This window comes from Panicum virgatum, chromosome 8N (genome assembly GCF_016808335.1).
Source record: "Panicum virgatum strain AP13 chromosome 8N, P.virgatum_v5, whole genome shotgun sequence".
Lineage (NCBI taxonomy): Eukaryota > Viridiplantae > Streptophyta > Magnoliopsida > Poales > Poaceae > Panicum > Panicum virgatum.
In genome coordinates, this window is record NC_053152.1 from 37,183,419 (window position 1) to 37,209,176 (window position 25,758).

The 25,758-nt window shown below is 46.3% G+C and overlaps 1 protein-coding gene across 1 annotated transcript; it reads right to left on the reverse strand.

Annotated features, from left to right (window-relative positions):
• Positions 1-6,729: 6,729 nt before the first annotated feature.
• On the reverse strand, positions 6,730-9,904 carry LOC120685353 (chalcone synthase C2). Its single transcript, XM_039967208.1, has 2 exons — positions 9,570-9,904; positions 6,730-8,139 (listed from the first exon to the last, which is right to left on the reverse strand). Exons 1-2 carry the CDS (start codon positions 9,757-9,759, stop codon positions 7,133-7,135), a joined length of 1,197 nt encoding a protein of 398 aa, XP_039823142.1. The 5' UTR covers positions 9,760-9,904; the 3' UTR covers positions 6,730-7,132.
• Positions 9,905-25,758: the final 15,854 nt, after the last annotated feature.

Here is a 25,758-nt window from a genome sequence, read left to right on the forward strand (position 1 = left end):
TTCGTTCAAGAGAGATTAGCATCTATTGCAACATAAATATATATATATATATATATATATATATATATATATATATATATATATATATATATATATATAGTTGCATTATTAAGGTTGTTGTTTTACTACACTAAGTAAGAAAATCCTAACAGTGACGGGCATTATCTTTCTAAGGTGACGGGCATTGCGCCCGTCACTTCTACTGCATCACTGTTCAAAACAGAAAGGAGACGATCATCTGCCCATCACCTATGTGACGTAATAGGTGATGGACTTCACTAGAGACCCATCACCTTTCTTGGTGATCAGGACCCCATATGAAGTCTACGCTCGTCACCTTTGCCAAATATAGATGACGACCAAAACACAGTGCCTGTCACCTATAATTCGAGCATAAGTGGCGGGCGTAGGACATCACCTGTCACTTTTCAGTTTTTAAAGGTGACGGGCTTTAATTTTGTTGTTGCCCGTCACGTTGGAACTAGACCCATGCAGAGTCTTTTTTTTCTAGCTGCATTCTAGAGCACATCTAGGATTTGGTAGCAATCTTGATCCAGCAAACACACAGAATAGAGACCATATAGTGTATATGAATGGAGATGTAACATAAGTCTACAATCATATATCACAAAGGTTCATATATCATTATATCTGCAATCATATATCACAAATGTTCCATCAGAAACAACCAACAAGTGTACATTGCTTGCTTGCAGTGATCCTGCAAAAATAGGCAACAGATCACTATTTCAACATGACAGATCACTATTTGAACATGAACAACAAGTATATATAGCCAATATAGGTCACAGCAAGTATCCATGAATATTTAGCATTTCAAAAAAGGCAACAGAATTGGGAGAGATATTTTTGGATTTTATAAACATCCATAAAGACATCAGCCTCGAAAGGCATAAGCACATGCATGCTTGCCATAAACACCTCAGGCTTGACTGCGGCATGTGCATCATGCCCTTTGAGACTAAGGTATTTATGTATTGTTCTCAGAATAGTTTATAAGAACAATCTGCATTAATTTGTACTCTCGTATCGATCTCTCAATCTCTCTTGGTGAGCAACAAGTATATCTCTCAATCTCTCTTGGTGAGCACTGAGGTCAATCTATCTCCCATCATCATTTGCCAAAAATGCTCACGAATGAAAGAAAAAAGAAAGAAGGCCTCAAGTATATATATGAAAGCAAGGATCCATGAATATTTAGCATTTCAAAAGAAGCATCAAAACAATATTTAGCATTTCAAAAAAAGAAAAGGAAGAAGGCCTCAGGTAATTACCGAGAGCTGAGGAGGTGGAGGTCGGGGCTGGGGACGCCGGGCGCGATGAGGAGGCAGCGGCGTGACCGGAGACCGGAGAGGAGGCGGCGAGCACGACCAGCGAGCGGGCGCCTGGTGTGCAATGAGGAGGCGCGACGGCGTGCCCGGCTCTCCTCCTTGCCTACAAGCGGTGGCTCGGCGCCGGTGGGCGGTCGCAGGGTCCAGGATGGCGCGACGAGGTGGCGGCGAAGAGGGCGGCACAACTAGAGGAGGCGAGGGAGGATAAGCTTAACCTTGCACGACCCCCATCTTATTCGCTTAAATACTAGATCAAGATCAATTTTGACGGGTCTCAATTGGAATCGTCACCTATGTATCAGTTAAAGGTGACGGACATCGTTATGGCCCTTCACTTATACATGATTGCATGTGACGGGCTTCATATACCACCCGTCACCTATATATTTATATAAGTGACGCGTAATATATGTAGAGCATCACCAAGGTCATGTGACGCGGCTAGCAACATTCAATTGCTAGGAATCGCAACCTCCAATGCCCCCTCGGCAACCATGCGCGCCCTCTCGGCGCCCACCCTCTCTCTTGGCATTCCCGCGCGCCCTCTCAGCTCCCTCCCTCCCTCTTGGCAACCGTGTGCACCCTCTCGGCTCCCGCCCTTCTGCATTATATATTGCCTCCTGGCCGCAAAAGGATGCATGGTGATAGGGGGAGGTACTTAGTCAATGTGGGGGAGAAGTGCAATTTGATGATCCCATGGACTAAGGTACAAATTTTTCATTGCTCATATGGTTCAAACCACACACAAGCCTTTGTTCTACAATTCTTTCTACAATTGGTATCAAGGGCTTTTTAAAATGAGCATTGAAATGTCATCCAAGCAAGCTAAGTAGTTTCTAACTTTTCAAATTTGTATCAATTTCATATTCTTGCAATTTATCTTGCTTGCTTTGGTTGTGTTGTCATCAATCACCAAAAAGGGGGAGATTGTAGCGAAAATGGCATCTCATGCCATATTTCAATATAATGTTTTGGCGGTTGATGACACACGCAACACTTGAACTAATGTGTTTGCTTAGATGATATACTCAGGCTTTTAGGTTCAAGTGATGACAAAGAGAAGAGAGGCGAAGCTAGGCCCGAAGGGCCGCCCCTACGGGGGTTCCGCTGGGAGTTTTAGTATCACCGGATGAACCGACGTAAACCTAAAAGAAATCAAGTCACCGGTTGAACCGACGCCAAGCAAATTACACACGTCGGTGCATTGACTTGAGCACGTCTGGGAGTTTTAGTATCACCGGATGAACCGACGTAAGGCAAAATGTACTCATCGGTGCAATGACAGAGATGGCCTGCGGGCTAGGGTTTGGCACCGGATGAACCGACGATAGGAAGTTTGAATACGTCGGTGCAATGGCAGAAGCAGACCAAGGAAAATGCATACATCGGATGAACCGATGATGCACCGGTTAATGGCGTCGGTGCAGTTGTCCAGAGAGTTTGTTTTTCAAGGATCAGAGGACAGTTGCACTCACCGGTTAAACCGACGCTAACATTACATACACTGGTCGATTGCGTCGGTTGATTGCCCGTACACGTAACGGCTAGTTTTCAGTGGGCAGTTTAGTATCACCGGTTAAACCGACGATGGCGATTTGGGGAGCATCGGATTAACCGGCGTTAAGCGTTTTTCTGGCAGCTTTTCTCCAACGGCTATATTTGCTTGTGCTGCCTATATATACCCCCAAGGCCGGGTCATTTGAGAGTGCTGGAGTTCAAAGAAGTATACTAGAGCTAAAGATCATCTCCAACCACCATAGAGCTTCATTGTACATCATATAGGCTTAAGCACACTTGTTAGAGTGCTTAGTGCTTGATTAGGGATTAGTTCTTGCGAGAGCTCCCTTGAGAGAAGTCTTGCTGCGGCAAGCAAACACTTGTACTCGTCGTGTGACCCTCCGACTTGGTGTGGAGTGGCAACGACACTTTGTGCGGGGAAGGAGGCCCCTACTTGGTGTTAAAGCTCCAAGATAGTGAAGACGGTGCCGTGGTGACGCTTCGACATAGACGGTGGCGGTGACCTCGTCTTTGTGACTTGGTGTCACTTAGCCTTTGCTTGTCGGGAGCCTTGGAGGCGTGGCAAGACGGTGATCAAGCGAAGAGACTCGGTATCACACTTGTTCTTTGTGAGCAAGTGGCCGTGGACGTAGGGAGGGACTTTGGTGTCCTAACCGAACCACGTTAAATCGTGTGTCTTGGTGTCTTCACGGGAGTTTGCATATCCTCTCCCTTACCGCTTTACTTACCGCATTACGTTTCCGCATTTACTCTTTCTTGCTTACCTTTACTTTCCTAGTTAGTTTGATTAGGATTGACTATAGGTTGCAAGTCTTTTGGGGTAAGTAGAGGGTAGCATAGATAAACCTTAGTCATAACTAGCATGTGTAGGACGTGTTAGGTTTCTCTTATGCAATTAGATTGAGCCCTAGGATAGAAAAGCGATTAGCGACCCTATTCACCCCCTCCCCCTCTAGGGTCGGACACCCCGGTGATCCTTACAGATGTTTATGATATTAAACTTATTGATCATGAGAAAAAATTGTATAGTAAACCCACGAACGACCCATGGGTACCCGCTAACCCGATGGGTTTGGGTTTGGGCAAAATTCTAAACCCGTCACGGGTATGGGTTTTTTAATGGGTTCAAATATTTTTCATGGGTTTGGGTTTGGGATGGCAAAACCCGATGGGTTTAGACCCGTTACCATCCCTACCAAAGGGGACCATCATCCTCAGACCGGCCCCCGCGAGAAGGTCTCCGCCTCGCCTAACGCCCGCGGAGGGACCCCACCACGACAGACCCTTACGGAAAATATCGCTCTGACCCCGAAAGAAGAAGTAGGGGCGGGCCCATCTGGCAGATTGACCGTGCCGCGAACCCGAAGACCATCATTAGTCAGGAGAAGGCCCGCATGGGCTGACATGACCGTTCGCCCCTGCCATAGCACGAGCTTGGGCAATCGCGACAGTAATCCGACGTGACAACGCCTTACCGACGGGACGGGGCACGCCTCCTCTCACCCCGAAGTCAGCTCTAAGGACGGGAAGACCGTCCTCGGAGACAGGGGGAGGACGCCCATCCCTGCCAATGCCAGCACCGCTAGCGAAGCGATCACCAACGCGTGTCCCTGCGACAGGACAACAGCTGCAGCACGCCATGACTTTCTCCCACCCATCATGATCACCAGGAGCGGGAGTCAGGGAAGAAGATTGCCACCGAAGGAATAGGCGGCTAGAGGCCGTACCAAGGCCGTCCAACCAGAAGAGAAGATGGCCAAGATGCATCTGACCCCCTCAGCTTTTCCCTTCTTATTTTCCCATCCTTTTTGTATCCGACTCCCCGGTCTCCCTTGGACTATGAAGGGACGGGGGGCACCTCATGCACGGGGGACCGACCAACAGAGCGACCACACACACGCACACCACCCATTCGTTTCACCAGAGACTTGGGAAGCCCGTTCCCTCTCTCGCCCGTTTGTAACCCCTACTGCAAACTTTGAGTGCAAGAGCGCGAGAGCTCGAACTGGATGTAGGGACATTCCGCCCGAACTAGTATAAACCCTTGTGTCGAATCCTTGCATTACTATCCGGAGTAGCGACGCGTTTACAAATTTACTAGCCGGTGATTCGAAACACCAACACATGCATCAGATAAGTTTTTTTTATTTTCGCGATCGTGCCTGAGCACATTTTTTAGTAAGAAGAAAGCAGTTACAGACAAAATCTTGATTCGGCCAAATAGAGCTTGACCAACACAAGAGCATAAAGGACTGAAAATAGAGAAACACTGAAAAAAATGCACACATAAGCAAGAAAACACAGTAACAACACAGACAATAGCAAGCAATATGAGGAGGACAACACGCTCAGCCTACAAACCAAAGGAACCCACACCACAACTACAACCAAACCTGCAAAAAGAAACGCAATAACACTATGGTTGCACAGCCTCCGTCGCAGCACCGAGATCCTCAGCGGCAAAGCATTTGCTAAAGGTGAAGAAGAACCACGGCATCAAAGCATCCGCCCAAACCAAGAGAGGTGGCAAAGCATCAACCAAAAGGCACGTCCAGTTCAAACCCTGACGGCAAAGCATCTGTCCGAACAAAGTAGAGGTGGCAAATCATCCACCTAAACAAACTTCGACCAGCAAGGCGGCAAAGCATCCGCCAGACTAGAGCGACCTGAGCAACCAAAAGTGATGGCGAGGAAGATGAAGCGAAGGCAGGATCAAAGGGTTGATTGACAGTGGAAACCTCCGTGACGCCTGAACAAGGTGCGTAGGGTAGGCACCCTATGGCCCCAAAGCCAGCAGCACTAACAGCAAAGCCTCCAAGGAGAAAGTGACACCACTGGCGCCATCGTTGCTGGACCAGAAGGTCAAGGTTTTCACCCAGAAAACTTGCCGGAGAGGAGGAAAGAGGGGGGGACGGATGATGCGTTAACAAGGTAGGCGGCGCCCAAGGGCGTCGTCATCATCGACCCACAACGCGGGTGTGGCTTTCACCTGATCCCCCTTCCTTCCCTCAAGAACGCGACGCCAAGGAAGTCAGGCAACGCAGCGAGATAGAGCCAAGCAAGCCCACCAGGCCTCACCAAGCCGACTGCCACGTTGGCCGAAGGGCCACCAGAGCCACGACCGCCAGGGCGCGGCGGGCCACCTGCGACCCATGCGCCGCACCCACACCGGCCAACCTCGTAGCTGGATATTGATGTCATACGTGCAAGCATCGGGAGAGGAGGCGGGGGCAGTGCCACCGCATGAGCACACATGCGAGGGGGCGGGGGAGCGGCGCTGGAACCGCCGGCGAAAGATATAGCTGCCCCAATCCGGGCGGGCGGGGGAACACCACGTCACGCAAGATCCGGCCAAGGGAGGCACGGATCCGGCGATGGAGCAGGCGGATCCGGTCACCGACGACCAAGACGGAGGAGGAGGGCCGACCTAGGTAACGGGGGATAAGGGAGAGAGGGGCTGAGGGGGGAGGGCGATTGGCCGATTTCGGTGCAGCTGCGGGGCGGGGGCTGGCCGGCCAGGCAGCGGCGGCAGCCACCGGGGTGGTCGGTGGGGAGGGGGGACTGCCGGAGAGGGACGCACAAGTAGGGTTGAAAACGGGATGGGAAAATCCCGTCCCGACCACCACCGAATCCCGTAAAAACCGATCGTATACCATTTCAGAAAAAAAAACAAGAACAAAAAAACAGGAAAAAATTGGCAGGAATAGGAACAGAAACAGGAGGGGACATTTCCCGACCGTTTTCACGGTTACCGTATTGTATACAGGAATTCCCGCCAGTTGTTCCCGTTTTCGGCCTGCAGAACAATTCAGCCCACTGCCCACAAGCTCGCATCAGACAAGTTCATGAGAGCTATAGCTAACAATGTGCCCCTAACTCATATTATTAATCGAATTCAATAATGCCAGCCATTGCTCACCTCCACATTATAATCTTCTTCACCAAATAAAATAGAATCCAGCCAAGCTTATCTTACACAGGTATACAATACCTCACCATCCATAATTAATATGCTAATAAATGGCACTCTTACAGTTTTACCCTTGATCTAGCTCGCTCTTAAAATTCATCATGTATACCAGGGCTTACTTGTACAGTAAATGCAAAATAAAGTAATAGGTAGCGTCTAGATTACAAATATAATGATGCAGAAAGTAGGGCGGGTACGTTATTCATCACGTGACGGGTCGTCGGAGGCGGCAAATAATGATGGCCAACTGTTGGAGGTCGTCGGTCGACCGGCCGGTGATGATCGGCGGCGATCACTCATGCGCGGCGGTGATGGGGACGCTGTGGAGGACGACGGTCTCGACGGTGAGGCCGGGGCCGAAGCCGAAGAGGACGCCCCAGTCGAAGCCCTCGCCGGTGGTGGCGTGGCCGTCCTCGGCGGAGCGCTTGCGCATCTCGTCGAGGATGAAGAGCACGCAGGCGCTGGACATGTTGCCGTACTCGGAGAGCACGTGCCGGGTGGCGCGCATCCGGGCCTTGTCCAGGCCGACCTTGGCCTCCACCTGGTCCAGGATGGCCGGGCCGCCGGGGTGCGCCACCCAGAAGATGGAGTTCCAGTCGGAGATGCCCAACGGCTCGAAGGCCGCCTCCAGCGCGCGCTCGATGTTCTTGGAGATGAGCCCCGGCACGTCCTTGAGCAGGTGGAAGGTGAGCCCGACCTCGCGGAGGTGGCCGTCGATGGCGCCCTCCGAGTCCGGCAGCAGGGTCTGCGAGGCGGACACGAGCTGGAACAGCGGCCGCTCGACGCGCTCGTCGGGGTCGGCGCCGACGATCACCGCGGCGGCGCCGTCCCCGAACAGCGCCTGCCCCACCAGCGAGTCGAGGTGGGACTCGGACGGCCCGCGGAACGTGACGGCGGTGATCTCGGAGCACACCACCAGCACCCGCGCGCCGCGGTTGTTCTCGGCGAGGTCCTTGGCGACGCGCAGCACGGTGCCGCCGGCGAAGCAGCCCTGCTGGTACATCATGAGGCGGTTCACGGAGGGGCGCAGGCCCAGGAGCTTGGTGAGCTGGTAGTCGGCGCCGGGCATGTCGACGCCGGAGGTGGTGCAGAAGACGAGGTGCGTGATCCGGGACCGCGGCTGGCCCCACTCCTTGATCGCCTTCTGCGCCGCCGCCTTGCCGAGCTTGGGCACCTCCACCACCACGATGTCCTGCCGCGCGTCCAGCGACGGCGCCATGTAGGCGCACATGTTGGGGTTCTCGCTCAGGAACTCCTCCGTCAGGTGCATGTAGCGCTTCCGGATCATCGACTTGTCGCCTGCACGCAGCCACACAACGGAACAACCACCACCCGACGACGGCGACGGCGCACGGACGTCAAGGCGGATGTCAGCTACCCTTCTTCTTTCTCCGTACAGCGACAGGTCAAATATAATAAAGATGGGTAAAACAAAATGTTGCGTTCACCAAACAAAAAAAATAACCAAACGGTTACTTAATCTCCTACTAGTAGGTTAATCATCAGGAGGTACTGATGATGCAGGTGTCAGGGTAACTGCGCAGTGAGCACAGTACGTAACTGCCAACTAACCCAGATAGTAGAGTCTCATAAAAACAAACAGCTACAAAAAGGTTGCTGTCAAAATCTGGAAGCTGGCCATGTGTGCCATTCCTCGTGACAACACGTCCAAATCGACGATCAAGCAAAAGCTTAGCTTCACCCCCGTGCATACGCCTGTTTTAAGTCTGCTTCCCCGTGCACGGGCCGTGCGCATCGATGACCTGCGTCTTGTCGCCGGCGTTGCACACCAACAAGCAGCAAAGGGATCGGCAGGCCGGCAGCAAGCTGCCTCTCTGCAAGTCGCCGGAGTTAGATGCTGTTTTTTTTTTGAGAGAGAGAAAGATGCTGTTTGTTAATTAGCATGTTATTAGTTTATTAGAGTTTACATGTTAAGTGTTCCTACTTCGTTAACTTTTGTAAAGAAAATACTGAGTGAGAGTAACAACTTGTAGTATCTAGTAGGCAGTTAGAATAAAATCCGTGTTGTTGGCCTGGCCGGTTGACCCTCCTTTTTGTTATCATGCTTATTGTGTGTGCATGGAGATGGAGGACCAGGTTGTAGTTATCTAAGCATGCGTCCCCGGTATGTTGGTCCTGTCACTGCACCCAAAATCCTGGAACACAAGGTTTTTATGGTGCAGAAGTTTAGCCTGCTTCCTACCAGCAGTTATCTGTCGATAAATTCTACCCAATTGTAAACAAAAAAAATGCCTTGATGAGCTTGTTTATTTATCCTCTCAATCGACGTCCTAACTAAAGTCGAGAGTATTTATTTATACTTCCCCTAGGATTATATTAATACCACATATATTAACTCATGTTACTGAAGATGAGGCTATAGTCTCTAGTGTTGACTCTTCAGTACAATTCATTCTACTACTTGACCGGATATACTACATCCTGCAGTGAATCGATCAGATGCTCAGGATCACTTTCACCTGACGGTTGATGTATGTGTGTGTGCAGTGAATCAGATGTTCAGAATCACTTGTGCACCTGATGACGTACGGCACAGATGTGCACGTATAGTTGCGTGCAAGAGCACTAGAGTCTATGGAGATCACGTACGATGCGCGATCACACACACACAAGGTCTGCATGGAAGTGGTAGCTGCTAGCTAGCTAGTGCAGGAGCTATAGCTAGCTATATACGCGTGAGTGTGGTGGCGATAGATGGTGGTACTCACACATCCTTTTGAACTTCTCCTTGAGGTCGGTGAGGTGGTCGCTCTTGGTGACCCGGAAGTAGTAGTCCGGGTAGTCGGCCTGGTACACGCAGTTGGCCGGCGTCGCCGTCCCGATGGCCAGCACGGTGGCCGGCCCCGACGCGCGCTGCGCCTTCCTCACCTCCTCCACCGTCGCCGTCGCGCCGGCCATCTCGCTCGCTCCGACCCGGTGGCTCTGCTAGCGTCGTACCAGAGGCAGGCAGGCAGGCGGCTCGCCGGAGCTGCGAGGGCTAGCTGTGGATCGGAGGCAAGGCGATGGCTGGGAGAGGTAGCTACTGCACTGGCAGGAGCGGCGGCATGCGGGGTGGTTATATAGCTAGGGGCGGGCGCGGGGGAAGAGTGGAAGGTGGAGATGGGGTTAGGTCAGTTGGACGGGCGGAGGGGCGGCCACGGGTGCGGGGGCCGCCGCCCGCGACGCGTGTGCCAACCGATCCCGCCACGCGCGCGGGGGATGCCGCTGCCGCCCGGGGCGCCGGGGTTAGTTGGGTCGCGTGGCCACGGGCAGCGGGGCGTATGTAGCTGGGAACCGCGGCGCCGTCGTGCGTGCAGCTCGCTAGCTAGCTACGGGCGAGCCACGAGCGTGCCGTAGTAGCAGGGGCGTCCCAGTCAAATTGGCGAAATATTAAAATGGACCATACGCCCTAGTAACTAAGTAAAAATAAACAATAGTAACAAGTAACAATAGAACATATATGATATATATACATGTAATTAATATTTATAAATAGGATATTTGAAGAATTATTATAAATATTCTTCACTCGAAGAACTTTATTCTGTGGGCATTCCTTGAATTAAAGTCTTTAATGATGCGCACATAACCAAAATGTTAAGCTTTTCTTGTGTCATTGTAAAATGTAAATAGGACTTTAATAGCTTGAATTTTGAAAAAAAAAACTTTGTTTCGCTGATGCAAGAGTCACAGGGATAGTCAGCATAACTCTATATGCAGTAGTTGCATTTGGAAAACAATCATGTCGCTTCAAAAGTTTTAGAATTTCAACAGGGTCCACATTAATATCTTTAGGATTGAAATCTCAAAGGAACCTCAACTCCACATACAGTTCACTAGCAGCAGTATCATAATTTTCATCTCTTGTAAGGACTGCCTCAAAAATGATTTTCAAGCTCTTAGTATCTAATGACTTTAATGCTTCAGGATGTGTGACTTCCAGGTATAATTATTTGGAGCTCATTTTGCTACGGATAGAGCTGCAAATTAACAAAATTAAAATCACCTATATATTTTTCCTTCAAAAAAAATTCACCTATATTACGATACATAAAGTATACTTTATATTTTGCTACTCTCCAAATTTGGAGACCGTGCGGTCGCACGGCCCGCACGGACCAGGGACACCCCTGGCAGCAGGCAGCACGTACACACCGGCCTACCGGCCTCGCTGACGATCGAGTCAGCGTGCGCTAAGCGGCTGCGCCCACACGCGTGTGGACGGAGACGAGACGAGCGCCTCGTTTATTGTTGGATGCTCGTATACCAACAATAAACGCACGCAAATGCACCGTACGTCCGTGCCCCTACCAACAAGCAAAATCATGGGTTTTCTATTTTGCGGGCGCCCGTACGCAAGGAAACTAATGGTCGATCTCCGACAGAGATTAGTTTTTCGAAAATATTTCACCCTCGGTATCATTTTTTTTTTCTTTGACTCCGCGCCTGGTCTGGCTGCTCCCTTCCCCTCACGTCACCTCACCTGGATCTCGTTTCCCTCCCCTCACGTCACCCATGTGGTTTCCCCTCTCCAACTAAACAATCTTCTATCGTAACACATTTACATGTTACAAAAATTAGCATAATTTAGACAAACAAAAATGTTAATAGCTAGATAAAGCACATACAAATATACAACAAAATCTAGATAAACCAAAATTTTATAAATCAGATTTATAAAAAAATTGCAACAAAGCTTTGAAAATTTTTGAAAGAAGAAATTTTAACAGAAGGATTTCATAAAAAATTGGATGGGATATGTGATAAATTTTGGAAAGAAACGTCTAGAAAAATTTTAATTTTGTTCAAGACAAAATTCGGCAGCCGAAAACATTGAGGAAAGGAATCTAAGAATAGAAAACTTGGAGATAAAAGTTTGGATACAAAATTTCAGGATAAAAAAAAAGTGGCAAAAATTTCAAGACCCACATTTAACGAGTGCATACGGGAACAGTCAAATCACGTTCGAGTACTTCATAAATATACTCAAGTAAAAAATCTAGATATAAAGTTTTTACTATTATCTAGATATTTTTTCTATGCATCCAGATATACGTTATTTCTAGATACATAGCAAAAACTATGTATTTAGATTTATCAAAACATCCTACAATTTGGAATAAAGGGAGTAGTACTTCGTAAATACATTCAAGTAGAAAATCTTAATGTCGGAAGTTTTGTGACCGTAACAAGCTGAAAAACTTGAGATTTGGGAGTCAACGCTTGGATGAAACAAACTGGTTGCTTGATTCGCGAGTTTGTTAGCCGCTAAGTTTCTTCAGTTAGCTAAAACAGTAGTTGTGGCAAGGCCACTTTCTTGGTCTTGGCATTAGTGCTAAAAGTTGATCTTTTTTTTTTATGCCAAATGCATATGATTGTTGCGTCCAAGTTGGAAACTAAAAGTCCTCTCATACACTAATATATCGGTTAATTTCCAAGAATTTAAGCCGGCATTCAAGAGTTACCAAGTATGTCTTGAATCTACAAAAGTTATTATGTGATAATTATATCATTATATTTATAATTAGAAGATAATTTTTATGATATTATGATTTGCAGAGTGTCTTAGTTGAAAAATTGAACTTACAAGAGTAAATTTAGACTATCGGGTTTGATTAACAAAATTCAAAACTAATTTATTTTAAAACAAAAATATAAAACTAGTATAAAAATTAAAAATATAACATATCGGTTGGTGCTGTATTCAGATGTTGTTTACTAAAAATAATAGGTATAGTTGGGCACATAATGGTACTAAATATAGAAATGGATTATATCAAAATGTAGTATCAATAGATAGGTTTTATTTTTAGAAAATATGGACACTAGTTTCAAATTTTGTTCTAATTTAAAATAAATTAATTATATTTCTTAGATTAAACTTGATTGTCTTAATTTTTATAAAATATAAAATTGTCTTTGAAACCACCGAAGAGGCCAAATTTGTCCAGTTTCAATAGTGGATAGATATCAGTATCCAGACTTTTCTGATAGTTGAAGGATCACTACTAGAAAACACCTCATCAGTCCTTGTTGAAAACTGGCTTTAGTTCTGTTTCTTTAATCAGTACTAGGGAATCGAGACTAAAGGTCTTGGTCTTCAGCACTAGGTAAATAACATGGTACCAAAGGCCTTCTCTCCGGTACTAAAGGGGTGTCACGCTGACACAAACTGACGGCCCCTTTGGTGCCTGTTGGTGCTAAAATATAATCTATCGGTTGGTGTCTATTTAGATCTTACATATTAAAAAATCATAATTATAATTATAAGCATAAAAAATACTACATTTAGAAATGAACTAGATCGAAGTAACTGAAAATAGAGTAACGATAGATATGTTTCATTTTTAGAAAGAAAAAAAGTCCATTTTTGACACCCCAACTATTGTCTTTGTCCAAGTTCAACCCTCAACTACAAAACCAGGCACAATAGACACCCTAACTACAAATACCGTTTAACTTTGGCACCTGTTCTCCTTTGAGGTGGTTTGGTGCTGACATGGAGCGGGTTTGACCCACCACGCTGGCCACGACTGCCAGCTCGGACGCCTGCGCCTCCCGCAGCGCCTCCCCGCCTGCTCGTCGTGCGCAGCTCCGCACCGCCGCCGGACCCACCCAAGCGCCGCCGCTGGATCCCTCTACGCGCCACCGCTGGGCCGACCTCCCACACGACCTCCTCGAGTCCATGCCCGGCCGCCTCCCCATGCCGGACAGCCTCCGCTTCCCCGCCGTTTGCGCCGCGTGGCAGTCGACCGCCGGCAGTGCCGTGCCGCACGGTTCCTGAGCCTGGCGGAGGGCAGTGCTCCCGTTCGTTGATGACGGCCGCATCGCGAGCTACGACCTCTGGTGCTGCTTCACCGGTGACGACGGCTGCGACGACGAGGTGATGATCCCACCGGAGATGCTCACGCCAGACAGACTCCGGTACGAGGTCTACGAGAAGGCTGTCGTCGTGGCCGCGCCGCGGAGGATTGCGCCGTCGGTGACCTGGGGTGGCTACGCCGTTCTGCTAATATTCCAGCCCTGGTCCCGCCTCGCCGTCGCCCGAGAAGGGGACACGGAGTGGGCTCTGCTCGACACGCCGGCGCGCTGTTGGGTAGACACCGCCATGGCAGCGTCAAGCGGTCTACACGATGGACACCGTGGGGCACGTCGAGTGCACGACCACTGACGTCAAGCGCTTCGAGGGGAAGGCCGGCGCCGCCGATGAAGCAAGGGACGACCACCTTCCTAGGTGGGTGCAGGTGGACTGCCGCCGCCTCCGCTCTCCCATGGTTCGGGCCTCTGTCTACTGCCACCGCACGCCTCCAGCCCTCGCTCGCCACGCTCATGGGTGGCACCTCCCGCGTCGTGGCGTCTCGAAACGGCCGCCTCGTCCTCGACCTCCGCCGCCGCGCAACCTTCTTCCCCAAATCCGGCCATCCGCGATTTGCCTCCTCCGATGAGCCCCATCTCGATTCCTCATGCATACACCTTCTCCTTCCTCCTCTCCGTCGATTTTAGTGCTCACCCGACCGATTCCCCTCCTGTAGCGCCTCCCCGCCGTCGGCTTCCGCCCATCGCTGCCGTTGCTCGCCGCGCCGCTCCTCCGCTGCAGCTTCCCTCCGCCCAAGCCCCTGGGGAGCTTTGCCCCGTCCCAGACCAAGTCGTGCACGCGCCGGGGCACCGGAGATGCACCGGGCTCGCCGGGGAGAGGGAGGCACGGGAGAGGGAGGGAGAGAGGCGCCGCCGCACGAGCTCGGGAGAGGGAGGGGAGGCTTCGTGCATACCTGGATGTAGAGGGAGGGAATGAGTGGGTGATGCGCGGGCCCCACATGTCTACGTGGCGGTCAACGCCAGCGTGGCATGGTCAAAACAACTAAACATTGGTCAAACTAGCTTTTCCCCCTCCCAGGTGCTAAAAGTGAACGGTTTTGACAGTTGGGGTACTGGTACTAGACGGTTTTATAGTTGAAGGTTAAAATTAGACTAACACAAGAGTTGAGGGGTCAAAAGTGGACTTTTTCTTTTAGAAAATATGGGCACTAGTTTCTTTTTTCTAATTTAAAATGAATTACTTATATTTTTGTAGATTAAAGTTGCTTTTCTTCAATTTTCATAAAATATAAAATCACCTTTGAAACCATCCAAAGATTAAATTTGTCCGATTTCAATAGTTGGACAGCTATTGTTATCAAATTAATAGTTGAAGGATGAAATAAAATAAGCTATTTTGACAACTGAAGGGTGCAAAGTGAACTTATCACTAAATGTAAATGTTTTTATTATAAATTTGATCAAATTTAAATTAATTTGACTTGGAATAAAAGTAGAATGGTACCTTTTTTAAGATGAAGGGTGCACGTCCCGATCCATTAGAGAGGTAGTGGTAGATACATTTTCTATTTTAGTATGGGTTCCATCTAATTTATTACTGATTGGAACCTTTCTCTAGGTACATCTTAGTACTTCTTATATCTCAGCCGTCAATTTCAGTTTGATAGACGATCTTTATTTATTTCAACCATTGTAAAATTCCTCTAATGACGCCGGTCATATAGCTTATTGGTCCGTACCTTGCAGAGCCTGTTTACCACATGACTTGTAAGATGGGCACCGAGATACTTGCATGCACATAAGTTGGACCATACTAACCATATAATAAAAAGATGATAACTCTGTGCTAACTAATGCAAACAATATACATTCATACTACTTTGATCCATTCCGTGCGTGGCCCTGCTTTACTTTGTTCTTGCTGCACGCTGTATGTACCTACCTAGGAGATAGGGTGTAACTAGCGACAGGGATGGATTGTCCTGTATCTTTGCTCGTACTGTCACTCTTATTTCTTTTGGCAAGCTAAGGATCATTACTTGATTCTTAATTTATGTCAATAACTAATTAAGCTCGTGAGATCACTGCTAGATGGCACGATTTTCTTTAGTAGTTTTTGATCAGTGACAAAGAACTTCCTTTAGAGCGGCATCGCGGTGAAGGGTAGCATAGCAGTGGCCTTCTTGGTGCGGTGGTATCTGCCTCGACGCAGGGTCACGCCTGAGGTGTTCGACGACTACAAGAGTGTGGTGTGTGGCTGTGTGCTGCGGTAGTGTTTCGGCTTTGCTGCTGTGGAGCGGCCATGTTGATGTTTCAAGTTTGAGTGGAGTTGTGTGGTCGTTTTGATGTTCCAATCCAACCAACCGATGTCATTGTCGTTGTGCCCAGTGTAGGCATTTGTTCCTTCATTTTAATATAATCGGCAGCTCTTGTGCCTAGTTCGTTTTAAAAAAAAGGAACTTCCTTTAGCAGGTACCAGGATGTGGTGATCGATTTGCGACCTTATGGTTTGCATTTGCAAAATTTCTCCGTGTTTAGTTATTACCATGTAACAAATTTAGTCATCTGACTTCCAAAATATTCCATTGCACCTAGGTAACGATACAGATATCCTAGATAAGATTCATTGCAAAGCTTCAAACGATCACCGTGAGTGGCACCAGCACACATATTGGATCACACAGTCACTCAGTTACTACATGTTGAAAATGTTCTAAGATCCTTCATGTGTATCCTTTTTCGCTCGGTTAGGTGAGATTTGTTAGCGAGTCCTTCTCTATATAAAGAGGGTATGTATTGGTCCGTGAGTAAAGCAATTTAGAAAAGTATTGGAATAATATATCTCATGTCGGTCCATGGTTACTTGTTTCACTCTTGAAACCTAAAGCTTGTGATGACATGTATTATTAGAGACGTCTTGTGTGCCCACAACTGCACTGGGTGCACTGCCTGTATTCACTTTGGACCTAGCTCCTATGGAATATATATATAGGGGTACGGTAGGATAGTTTAAATTTGCACTGGATCCTTACAGTTATGATCCCAAAACCCTTATGGAAGTACACATATATTAATAGGATCTTACATCTGTAAATGGCTCACAAATCGCAGCAAGTACGTAATCGACCTAAACTTGCAAGCATATGTATCCAACTTAACCTGAAATAGGTATAGCTTACTTGAAGCCTTGAACCATGCATTCTGTTGGTAAGTGCAGTAGTAGCTAGGCCACTAGACAGGGACAGTGGATGTAATGTGATGTGAAGCAATATAATGGGACCATTTGGGGTGGCATATATATGGGCACCTTTTGTGTGATTTGGCCAGGTATATGGTGTTGGTTAAGCATGGTTTTCATATATCCCTCTCTTTAATTATTTCAGGACGATAATTGTCGAGGAATGCATGCGCGCGCTAGATATCAATACTATTTGATAATGAAGGATCATGCAACCACTGTACGTTAGATGTATGGTTTACAAAAGCCAAAGTTGTGCAATGGTGAGGCAATGTAGATGTAAGCAACTGGGTTGGCTATTAGGTCGTGTCAGGCCACTTATTATGGCAACCACAGATGATTTAATTCTACAAAGCTTCAAGGATATGTGTGAAACGACATGTGATGACTTGAGCAGAATGGCTGCTGAATTGGGGAGTATTTTGTCTCTTTAATTGTGCACTATATTTAGGGGTAGGTGCAACAAACGGGAGATGGCACTGTTTGATATTTTTTAGAAGTCTTCCTGGGGAGAGAACTTGGGTAAGGTAAGGTAAGCCAAGGTAAGGTAAGGAAGCTCCCGGACAATATTCAGAGGAACTCTACATCCATTCCAAGCTACCTCTCAACCATGGTGAGATGATCAATTCCTTTCCAGGAGTCGCGGATTATTTGTCATGCATTTTCACTCTTCTTCATGCATGACCTTACTTTCTTCATCATCAAGTGAAGTAGGAACGATGGACACTCAACGCCTTTCATGTTCACTTTTTTTTAAAATCTGTTTGGGCTTTCAGAAAGGTTATATATAGCTTCTGCCCGTCTGCCCACATATAGATGCAGCCCTATGGATCTTTTAGGATGATCTGTCAGCATGGTCTTTTTCTCTCTTTTTGTCCTCTCTCCTCAATTTGCAAACATTATTGGTGACAGGACATCATTTCTCATACAGCAACATACAAAAAGATCAACCCACATATATTCCTTGAGCCAAGCAAATGCATTATTTTCAGAACTACTATGATATCAGACCGATGATCCATCGCCATCTCACTCCTGAAACCCAACGCCATATAGATGTTTGTTTCACGCCCGATTCTAGCGCAGCTCTCATATATGCACGCATTGTCAGATAGATGAAGGGGATAGAACTGATTAAATAAGTTATTAATCGTAATCAACCGGCACTAACATCTTACGGATCGAACTAGATGATGCGAATCTGACGTGGGCGTACTTGGGTTGTCAAAAACTGACAAAGAAGCAAGGAACTGTCTGTGCCCCATGTCATCCGGTGCTCTGATGCTTTCTGGTTGTTGTCGGTATATTCTTGAGATCGAACTGTGGCATCATCTGTCTTCTGGTTTGGAAGCTTGCTAAAACTTGTAGATGATTATTAATGTGCTTATCGGTAATTTGACAATTATATATTGAATATAAGGGTGTCACGAGGAACGGGAAACGGTACATGGGATGTATTTTTACACTAGGGGAACAAAAATGTTCCCATGTTCCCGGAACGCGTGGAATGCTGGGGCGATCCTGTCCCCCGGTGATTATGGTCATGCCGTTAAATCGGGTGCATCTGTTCATGCATTGCATACAGCAGGCAGGTTGAAGGCAGTTCCGGCGTGTAATCGCGGTTCTTTGTGTTTAGCCTGCATTCACGATTAAAACTTTGTCCTTAACAACAGCTAAATAAGACCATGTTTGGTTAGCCTGATTTATTTTGAGTCACCCTTCGTTATGTCCGTTTAAGTTAATAGATATCCAAACAGGCCTGACTTATAGGAACTACAATAGATTGGAGGGACTTAAATCCATAAGTCACTCAAGGATAGCTTCAAGAGATTTATTGGTCTCTTTCCACACCTACCCCTACGCCATGGTACCATATTAGTATTAATTAAAGGCACAATGGTCTTTATTTCATAGTATTAAAGTACTTTAGTCACTGCAATCAAACAGGAGGTAACTTAAAGAAATTAGTCTTAAAATAAGTCACCAACATAAGAGTAAGTATTATAGTGGGCTCACTACTAGAAAACGGGCCTTGGGCACCGGCTGAGAAGGGCTAAAGGCACCGGTTTCCCAACCGGTGCCCCGCAACCGCGACCAATGGCCTCGCCTTAAGACACCGGGTTTTTCAACCGGTGCCTTAGGCTTCCATTGTTACCGGTTGGAAAGACCAGCCGGTACCAAAGAGGCTGCCACGCTGATGTAAGGTGGCAGCCCTTTTGGTACCGGTTGGTATTTCCAACCGGTACCAATGACCTTTTCCCTTTTTTTCCCAAATCCAGTTTTGTTTGTTATATTTATTACTGTTTATTCTTTTATAATTGCTAAACGCACTCAAGCTTTACAGTACTATACGTTCATTGGTCGTTCGTGTTCGTTTTCAGAGAATATTTGAAACTAACTAAAAGTGAAATGCGAGCATATAATTAAGCTAATTAGATGAACTAATATATTTACAAATTTACAAGCATCAAGGCATAATATTTAAAAATATTTACAAATGTACAAGTCATGTTAGCAGTCCAACTACTAGTCCCCTCAGGAGGTCGATGGAAGTCCTCTATAGATGTGACTGTTGTGGTAGAACTCGCCTCTAGGATCCAAGATCTCGTTCAAAATGAATCCGGCGAGCTGCTCGCACACGGCGTTGATCCGATTAGTAGAGTAATATTCATCCCCCATTTGAGACATCTATCATTTAGGAAAAAAGGATTAACATCATGTGCGTTAGTACAATTATGAAAATATACTAGTGAACAGTTTGGACGTACTCTCGTTTCTTCATCAGTAGCCTTCCCGCATGGAGTCATGATGTGCAAGTAGTCGCATATGTAGTACCCGCACCAATCAATTCCTTGTTGTTGTCTCGCACACTTAAGGAGAAACAAATAAATTACTCAATTTAGAACAATTTGGGATTATATACTTAACTAGACAAATCTTTATGAATGAACATACCGGATAATTCATGTTAACGTTCAGTTCGGGCCTCCATTGACCACGTCCTTTGTTATTTTTCACAAAAAATTTTGAAACCCTGCGCTCAAAGTTAAGTTTGATATTCAGGAATTGTTATTAACAGAAAAAAGATTTGATTGTGCAAACTGAACTTACCTGTTCAAGGGGTCTATGATATGTTGGATTGCGGACTTTGGATTTCTCATTGAGTCAAAGACTATAAGATTGCCGGTCTCTACGGAAAGTATGAGTAAAATTCAATGATAACTGCAGATATAGATAGGATATATACATAAATTTATTAGACAACTTAGTATTTCTTTAGTAATATAACAGAGGATTGAGTCGACCAAGGCTTACCCAAAGTTGTATGGTATGAATATATAGGATTTGTAATTTTGCCTAGTCAACGAATCTGCATGAGTTACATGATAAATACTCGTCGTCGTTACTCGTCGTCGTTACACGAGTTACATGATAAATACATGAGTTACAGAAATACATGATAAATACATAAATACAAGCATCATTCACTCTCTATTTAAATACATGATTAAATAAAGTCTCTCTAATAACTAAATTCTATAACTAAATTATACACTATATATAATGAAAACATTGTACACTATTTACAAGATGAAACATGGGTCAAAATGTTAAAGCTATGGCTAAATACAAGTCTCTCTAATAAAGTCTCTCTAATAACTAAATACATGAGTCAAAATGTTAAAGATATGGCTAAAACAAGGTTCTAAGGGCTTATTTGCAAGAAACCAGGGGCTAGATCATAATTAAACCTTAGATTTGAGGACTAGATTGAAAAAAAAGAGGGCTGGACGGCGGGTTCAAAACCTAGAAAGCTTAGGGTCCTAAACAGAAGAAAAAGGGCCTCTCTGGAATTTTTGAACTGCAGTGTGGACCGCGGGTTAATTCGAGAAAAACCCGAGGGCTCTTTAGCAAAAAGACCGGCGAAGCGTTACGCTGGGTCTAATCTGGCACGTCCGTTGCCGATCGGACGGCCCGGACCTACTCCGCGCACGGGAGCGGCGGCTCTCGCCCGCCGGCGGCTCTGTCCGTGGCGGCGCGGAGTGGGGCTCACTGGAGATGGCCGAACTTGGCCCTCCAGGGGTCTAAATGAGCGGGGCTTGGCCTGGGAGTGAGTTCGTGTGACGGCGAACTCGTTTGGGCAAACGGGGCGGCAGATTAGGGTTTGGCCGAGGCTTGCCACGGCGAGGGGCGGCTCTGCTTGACGGGGCTCGCCGGCGCGCACGGGTTCCGGCGGTTCTGGGCAAGAGCGTGGGTTCAAACGCGTATGTGAGTGCGCACGGTGCTAAGGCAGACCGGAGCGGGGTGCGAGCGTGGCCGTGCAGTGCTGCTGGGCGTTTGCCATGGTGAAGCTTTGGCGGCGGAATGCCGGCGAAGGTGTTCCGTCCTAGGTTAGGGTTCCCGTGCCAAGACAACTAGTGCAGGGGGTAGAGAGGGTTGCGTGAATGCTCACTGAGACTTGGATTCAAGCGGGGAGGCTGTGCAGGGTCGACGGCGTCGAGGTCCGGCGGCGGCGTGCGCGGCGGAGCTCGCGGAGGTGGCGTTGCGGGGGAGAAGCGGGCAGACGACGCAACGTGCCGAGCACAGAGGAGAAGCGGTGGTGCGCGCGGACTATGCGACGATGCGCACGCGGAGATGGAGGGCGGCGGCGGTCGACCGGAGGAGTGCGCTGGTGAGCAGTGGAGAATGGAGGAAGAAGGTAACGGATTTATACCCTTGGCCAAGGGTACCGGGTCAAAAACTCAACCGGTACCTATGTAGGCCTTAGGTACCGGTTGTATCTCCAACCGGTGCCTTAGGCGAGGCCTTAGGTACCGGGTCTCCGCACAACCGGTGCCTAAGGGCCCAACGGGCGGGAAATGAAAAAACCCTATGGTACCGGGTGGATATCCAAAACCGGTACCTTAGGCCATTTAAAGTTCACTCTTCACGACTCTTTGACCCAGTTTGAACGGAATTCTTCAGTATTTCAATGGTAACGCTCGGTAATTTGGGCTCCGCGGCCACGGTTCGACTCCCGCGCAACGCCCCACTTTTTTTTTACCCAAATAGGACCCTAAGGTACCGGTTGGATTTTCCAACCGGTACCAAAGGTTCTCTTTTGTTTTCCCTTTTCTTTTTCTCTTGTAAATCTATTAATTGCCTCATAATTCAGAATAAATCTGATATTTGCATAATAAATCTGATAATTGCCTAGAAAATCTGATAATTATCTAATAATTTAAATAATTGTCTAATAAATTTGTTATTTGCTCAATAAATTTATTAACTTCCTAGTAAATCATTCAACTAAGAAAATATTAACTATGGTTTTAGGTGCACAATAATAAATTATTTAAATGCATAATAATTTTAATTACTATATAATAAATCATTTAGGTGCATAACTAATTATTTTAGTTTCATAATAAATCAAATAATTGCATAATAAATTATTTAAATGCAAAATATTTCTAAATACTATATGATAAATCATTTAGGTGCATAACTAATCATTTTAATTGCATAATAAATCATAATAAATCAAATAATTGCATAATAAATCATTTAATTGTCTAATAAATCAATTCATTGCATAAGAAATCTAATAATGTTCACAGAAAATATTACAAGACATAATCATTCAACTAAGGGAATATTAACGATGGTTCGCTTTACAATCGTCCCTTCATTATGATCATGACGTGCATACGGAGCCTCCTCTTCGGCTAAAAGAATACTTGAATCAACCTCCACTGCGAACGGAGTCATATCTTCAATCTTATTGTATTCTTCTTCATCTGTGACATCGTCGACTCCCATAATTTTTCTTTTTCCTGCCAGAACAATATGGCGCTTTGCCTCATCTCCGGCACCTACAAAACTTGATTTATTCCTGGACTTGTCCTTTCTCGGTTTGCTAGACATGTCCTGCACATAGAAAACTTGAGTGACATCTTTAGCTAGGACGAATGGTTCGTCTCGATAGCCAAGCTCTTTGAGGTCTACCGTTGTCATTCCGTACTCGTTGATATCGACACCTTTTCCTGTGAGTTTAACCCATTGACAACGAAATAGAGGTATCTTCAACGGCCCATAGTCGAGTTCCCAGATCTCTTCAATGTAACCAAAATATGAGTTCGTTTGACCACTAGAGTCGGTGGCATCTATACGGACACCACTATTTTGATTGGTGCTCTTGTTATCTTGGGCTCTTGTTATCTTGGGCTCTTGTATAAAATGTGTAACCATTAATTTCATATCTTTGGTACATTGGGATTGAATTTGCCGGACCCCTGGCCAGCCAAGCTAGCTGCTCATTAATTTGATCGTTGGCCATGACTTCCTTCTGCAACCAGGTGGCGAATGTATTGTTATGATGTTTTGTAATCCATGTCTCAGACTTCAAAGGGTATATACTTCGCACAATTTGCATGTGCTCCTCCATGTATGGAGCCACCAAGGCTGATTGTTGCAGAACTGTGAGATGTGCTTTGCTCAACGTGGCATGATCTGTGGCATTTACTGATTTTCTTCCAAGTGTGCCCTTTCCAATCAGCCGCCCCTCATGACGTGATACTGGAATCCCAATTGGGCAGAGTTTTTCCACATAGTCAACACAAAATTCAATGACCTCCTCTGTGACGTAACCCTTCGCAATGCTTCCTTCTGGACGAGCCCGATTACGAACGTATTTCTTTAGGACTGCAAAGTATCGTTCAAAAGGGAACATATTATGAAGGAAAACAGGACCGAGAATACCAATCTCTTTGACCAGGTGAACTAGAAGATGTGTCATAATATTGAAGAATGATGGAGGAAATATCATTTCAAGACTAACTAAACTTTGGACAACATCCTCTTGTAGCCTGCTTAAACTCGATGGATCGATTGCCTTCTGAGAAATTGTGTTGAGAAATGCGCATAGCTTTATGATTGTTGCTCGAACATTAGCTAGTAGAATACCTCTAAGTGCAACTGGAATCAATTGCGTCATCAACACGTGACAGTCATGGGACTTTACGTGTGCGAATTTCTTCTCTTTCAAGTTCAGTAGCCTTTTTATATTCGAAGAGTAGCCTGATGGGACCTTGATACTGTTCAAATAGTCGAACATACTTTGCTTCTCTTCCTTACTAAGAGTGTAGCACGCAGGACCTAGATAATGACGTTATTTATCCCTTTTTTCAGGATGTAGGGCGGCCCGTTGTTTCATACGTTGAAGATCTTGCCGCGCTTCCAATATATCCTTTGGCTTACCGTAGACACCAAAGAAGCCTAGAAGGTTCACACAAAGATTTTTTGTTAGGTGCATCACATTAATTGAGTGGCGGACGTCTAAGACTTCCCAATAAGGTAACTCCCAAAAAATACTCTTCTTCTTCCACATAGGTGCACGTCCGTCATCACTCTACACTGATCTGCTGTTGGGTCCTTTTCCGAATACTACTTTTATATCTTTGACCATTTCAAACACCATTTTCCCACAACGGTGCCTAGGCTTGGTACGATTATCTGCCTTTCCATCGTAGTGAGCATGCCTCCTCCTTAATGGGTGCTTGATCGGAAGAAATCGACGATGACCCATATACACGATCTTCCTACAGTGCTTGAGGTACATGCTGTCGGTTTCTTCTAAACAATGGGTGCATGCCCTATAACCCTTATTGGATTGTCCGGAGAGGTTACTTAGTGCTGGCCAATCATTGGTGGTTACGAAAAGCAATGCACACAGGTTAAAATGATCCTCTGCGTGCGCATCCCACATACGAACACCCTCATCTTTCCACAACAATAGAAGATCCTCAATCAGTGGTTTCAGATACACATCTATATCGTTACCGGGTTGCTTCGGGCCGGGGATAAGCACCGGCATCATAATGAATTTCCGCTTCATACACAACCAGGGAGGAAGGTTGTATATATAGAGTGTCACAGGCCAGGTACTATGGCCACTGCTCTGCTCACCTAAAGGATTCATGCCATCCGTACTTAAGACGAACCTTATATTCCTCGCATCATTTGCAAATGTTGGGAATGTTCTGTCCACTTTTCTCCACTGCGACCCATCAGCGGGGTGTCTCAACATATTGTCTTGCTTACGTTCTTCTTTGTGCCATCGCATCAATTTAGCATTCGTTTTGTTCATGAACAAACATTTCAGACGTGGTATTAGAGGAAAATACCACATCACCTTGGCAGGCACCCTCTTCTTGACACGCATCCCCTCAACGTCGCCTGGATCATCTCGAGGGATCTTATACCGGCATGCGTTGCATACAGGGCATGAATCCAAATTTTCATACTCACCTCGATATAGGATGCAGTCATTAGGACAAGCATGTATCTTCTGTGCCTCTAATCCTAAAGGACAAACAACTTTTTTTGCTTCGTATGTTGTCTCCGGCAAGGTGTTACCCTCAGGGAGTAAGTTTTTTATAAGTTTCAGCAACTCCTCGAATTCCTTGTCAGACAAACCATTTGATGCCTTCCATTGCAATAATTCCAATGTGGTACCCAATTTCTTTTGGTCTTGTTTGCAATCAGGGTACAACAATGTTCTGTAGTCCTCCAACATACGCTTCAGATCTCTCGATTCCTTTTCAGTTTCGCAACCTTCCTCAGCTTCGCGCAGCATCTGACCAAGTTCATCTTCTACAACGTATCCTTCAGTATCTTCTTCAGGCTCACCCATTGCAGTGTCATTGAAAAAGGAATTATAATTGGCTGCAAAGTCAGGAATCCTGTCCTCTTCTTCTACATTATTATCCAGCACAATTCCTCTTTCGCCATGCTTGGTCCAAACATAATAGTTTGGCATGAAACCACTATTGGACAAGTGACTATGGATGGTTCTTGATGATGAGTAATCCTTCTCATTCTTA

Bases quoted from the DNA above. Each gene is read 5' to 3' on its own strand.
- LOC120685353 (XM_039967208.1), bottom strand. From the start codon at position 9,759: ATGGCCGGCGCGACGGCGACGGTGGAGGAGGTGAGGAAGGCGCAGCGC. The intron at 8,140-9,569 runs GTGAGTACCACC...GGCTGCGTGCAG, and splicing joins GGAGAAGTTCAAAAGGATGT to GCGACAAGTCGATGATCCGG.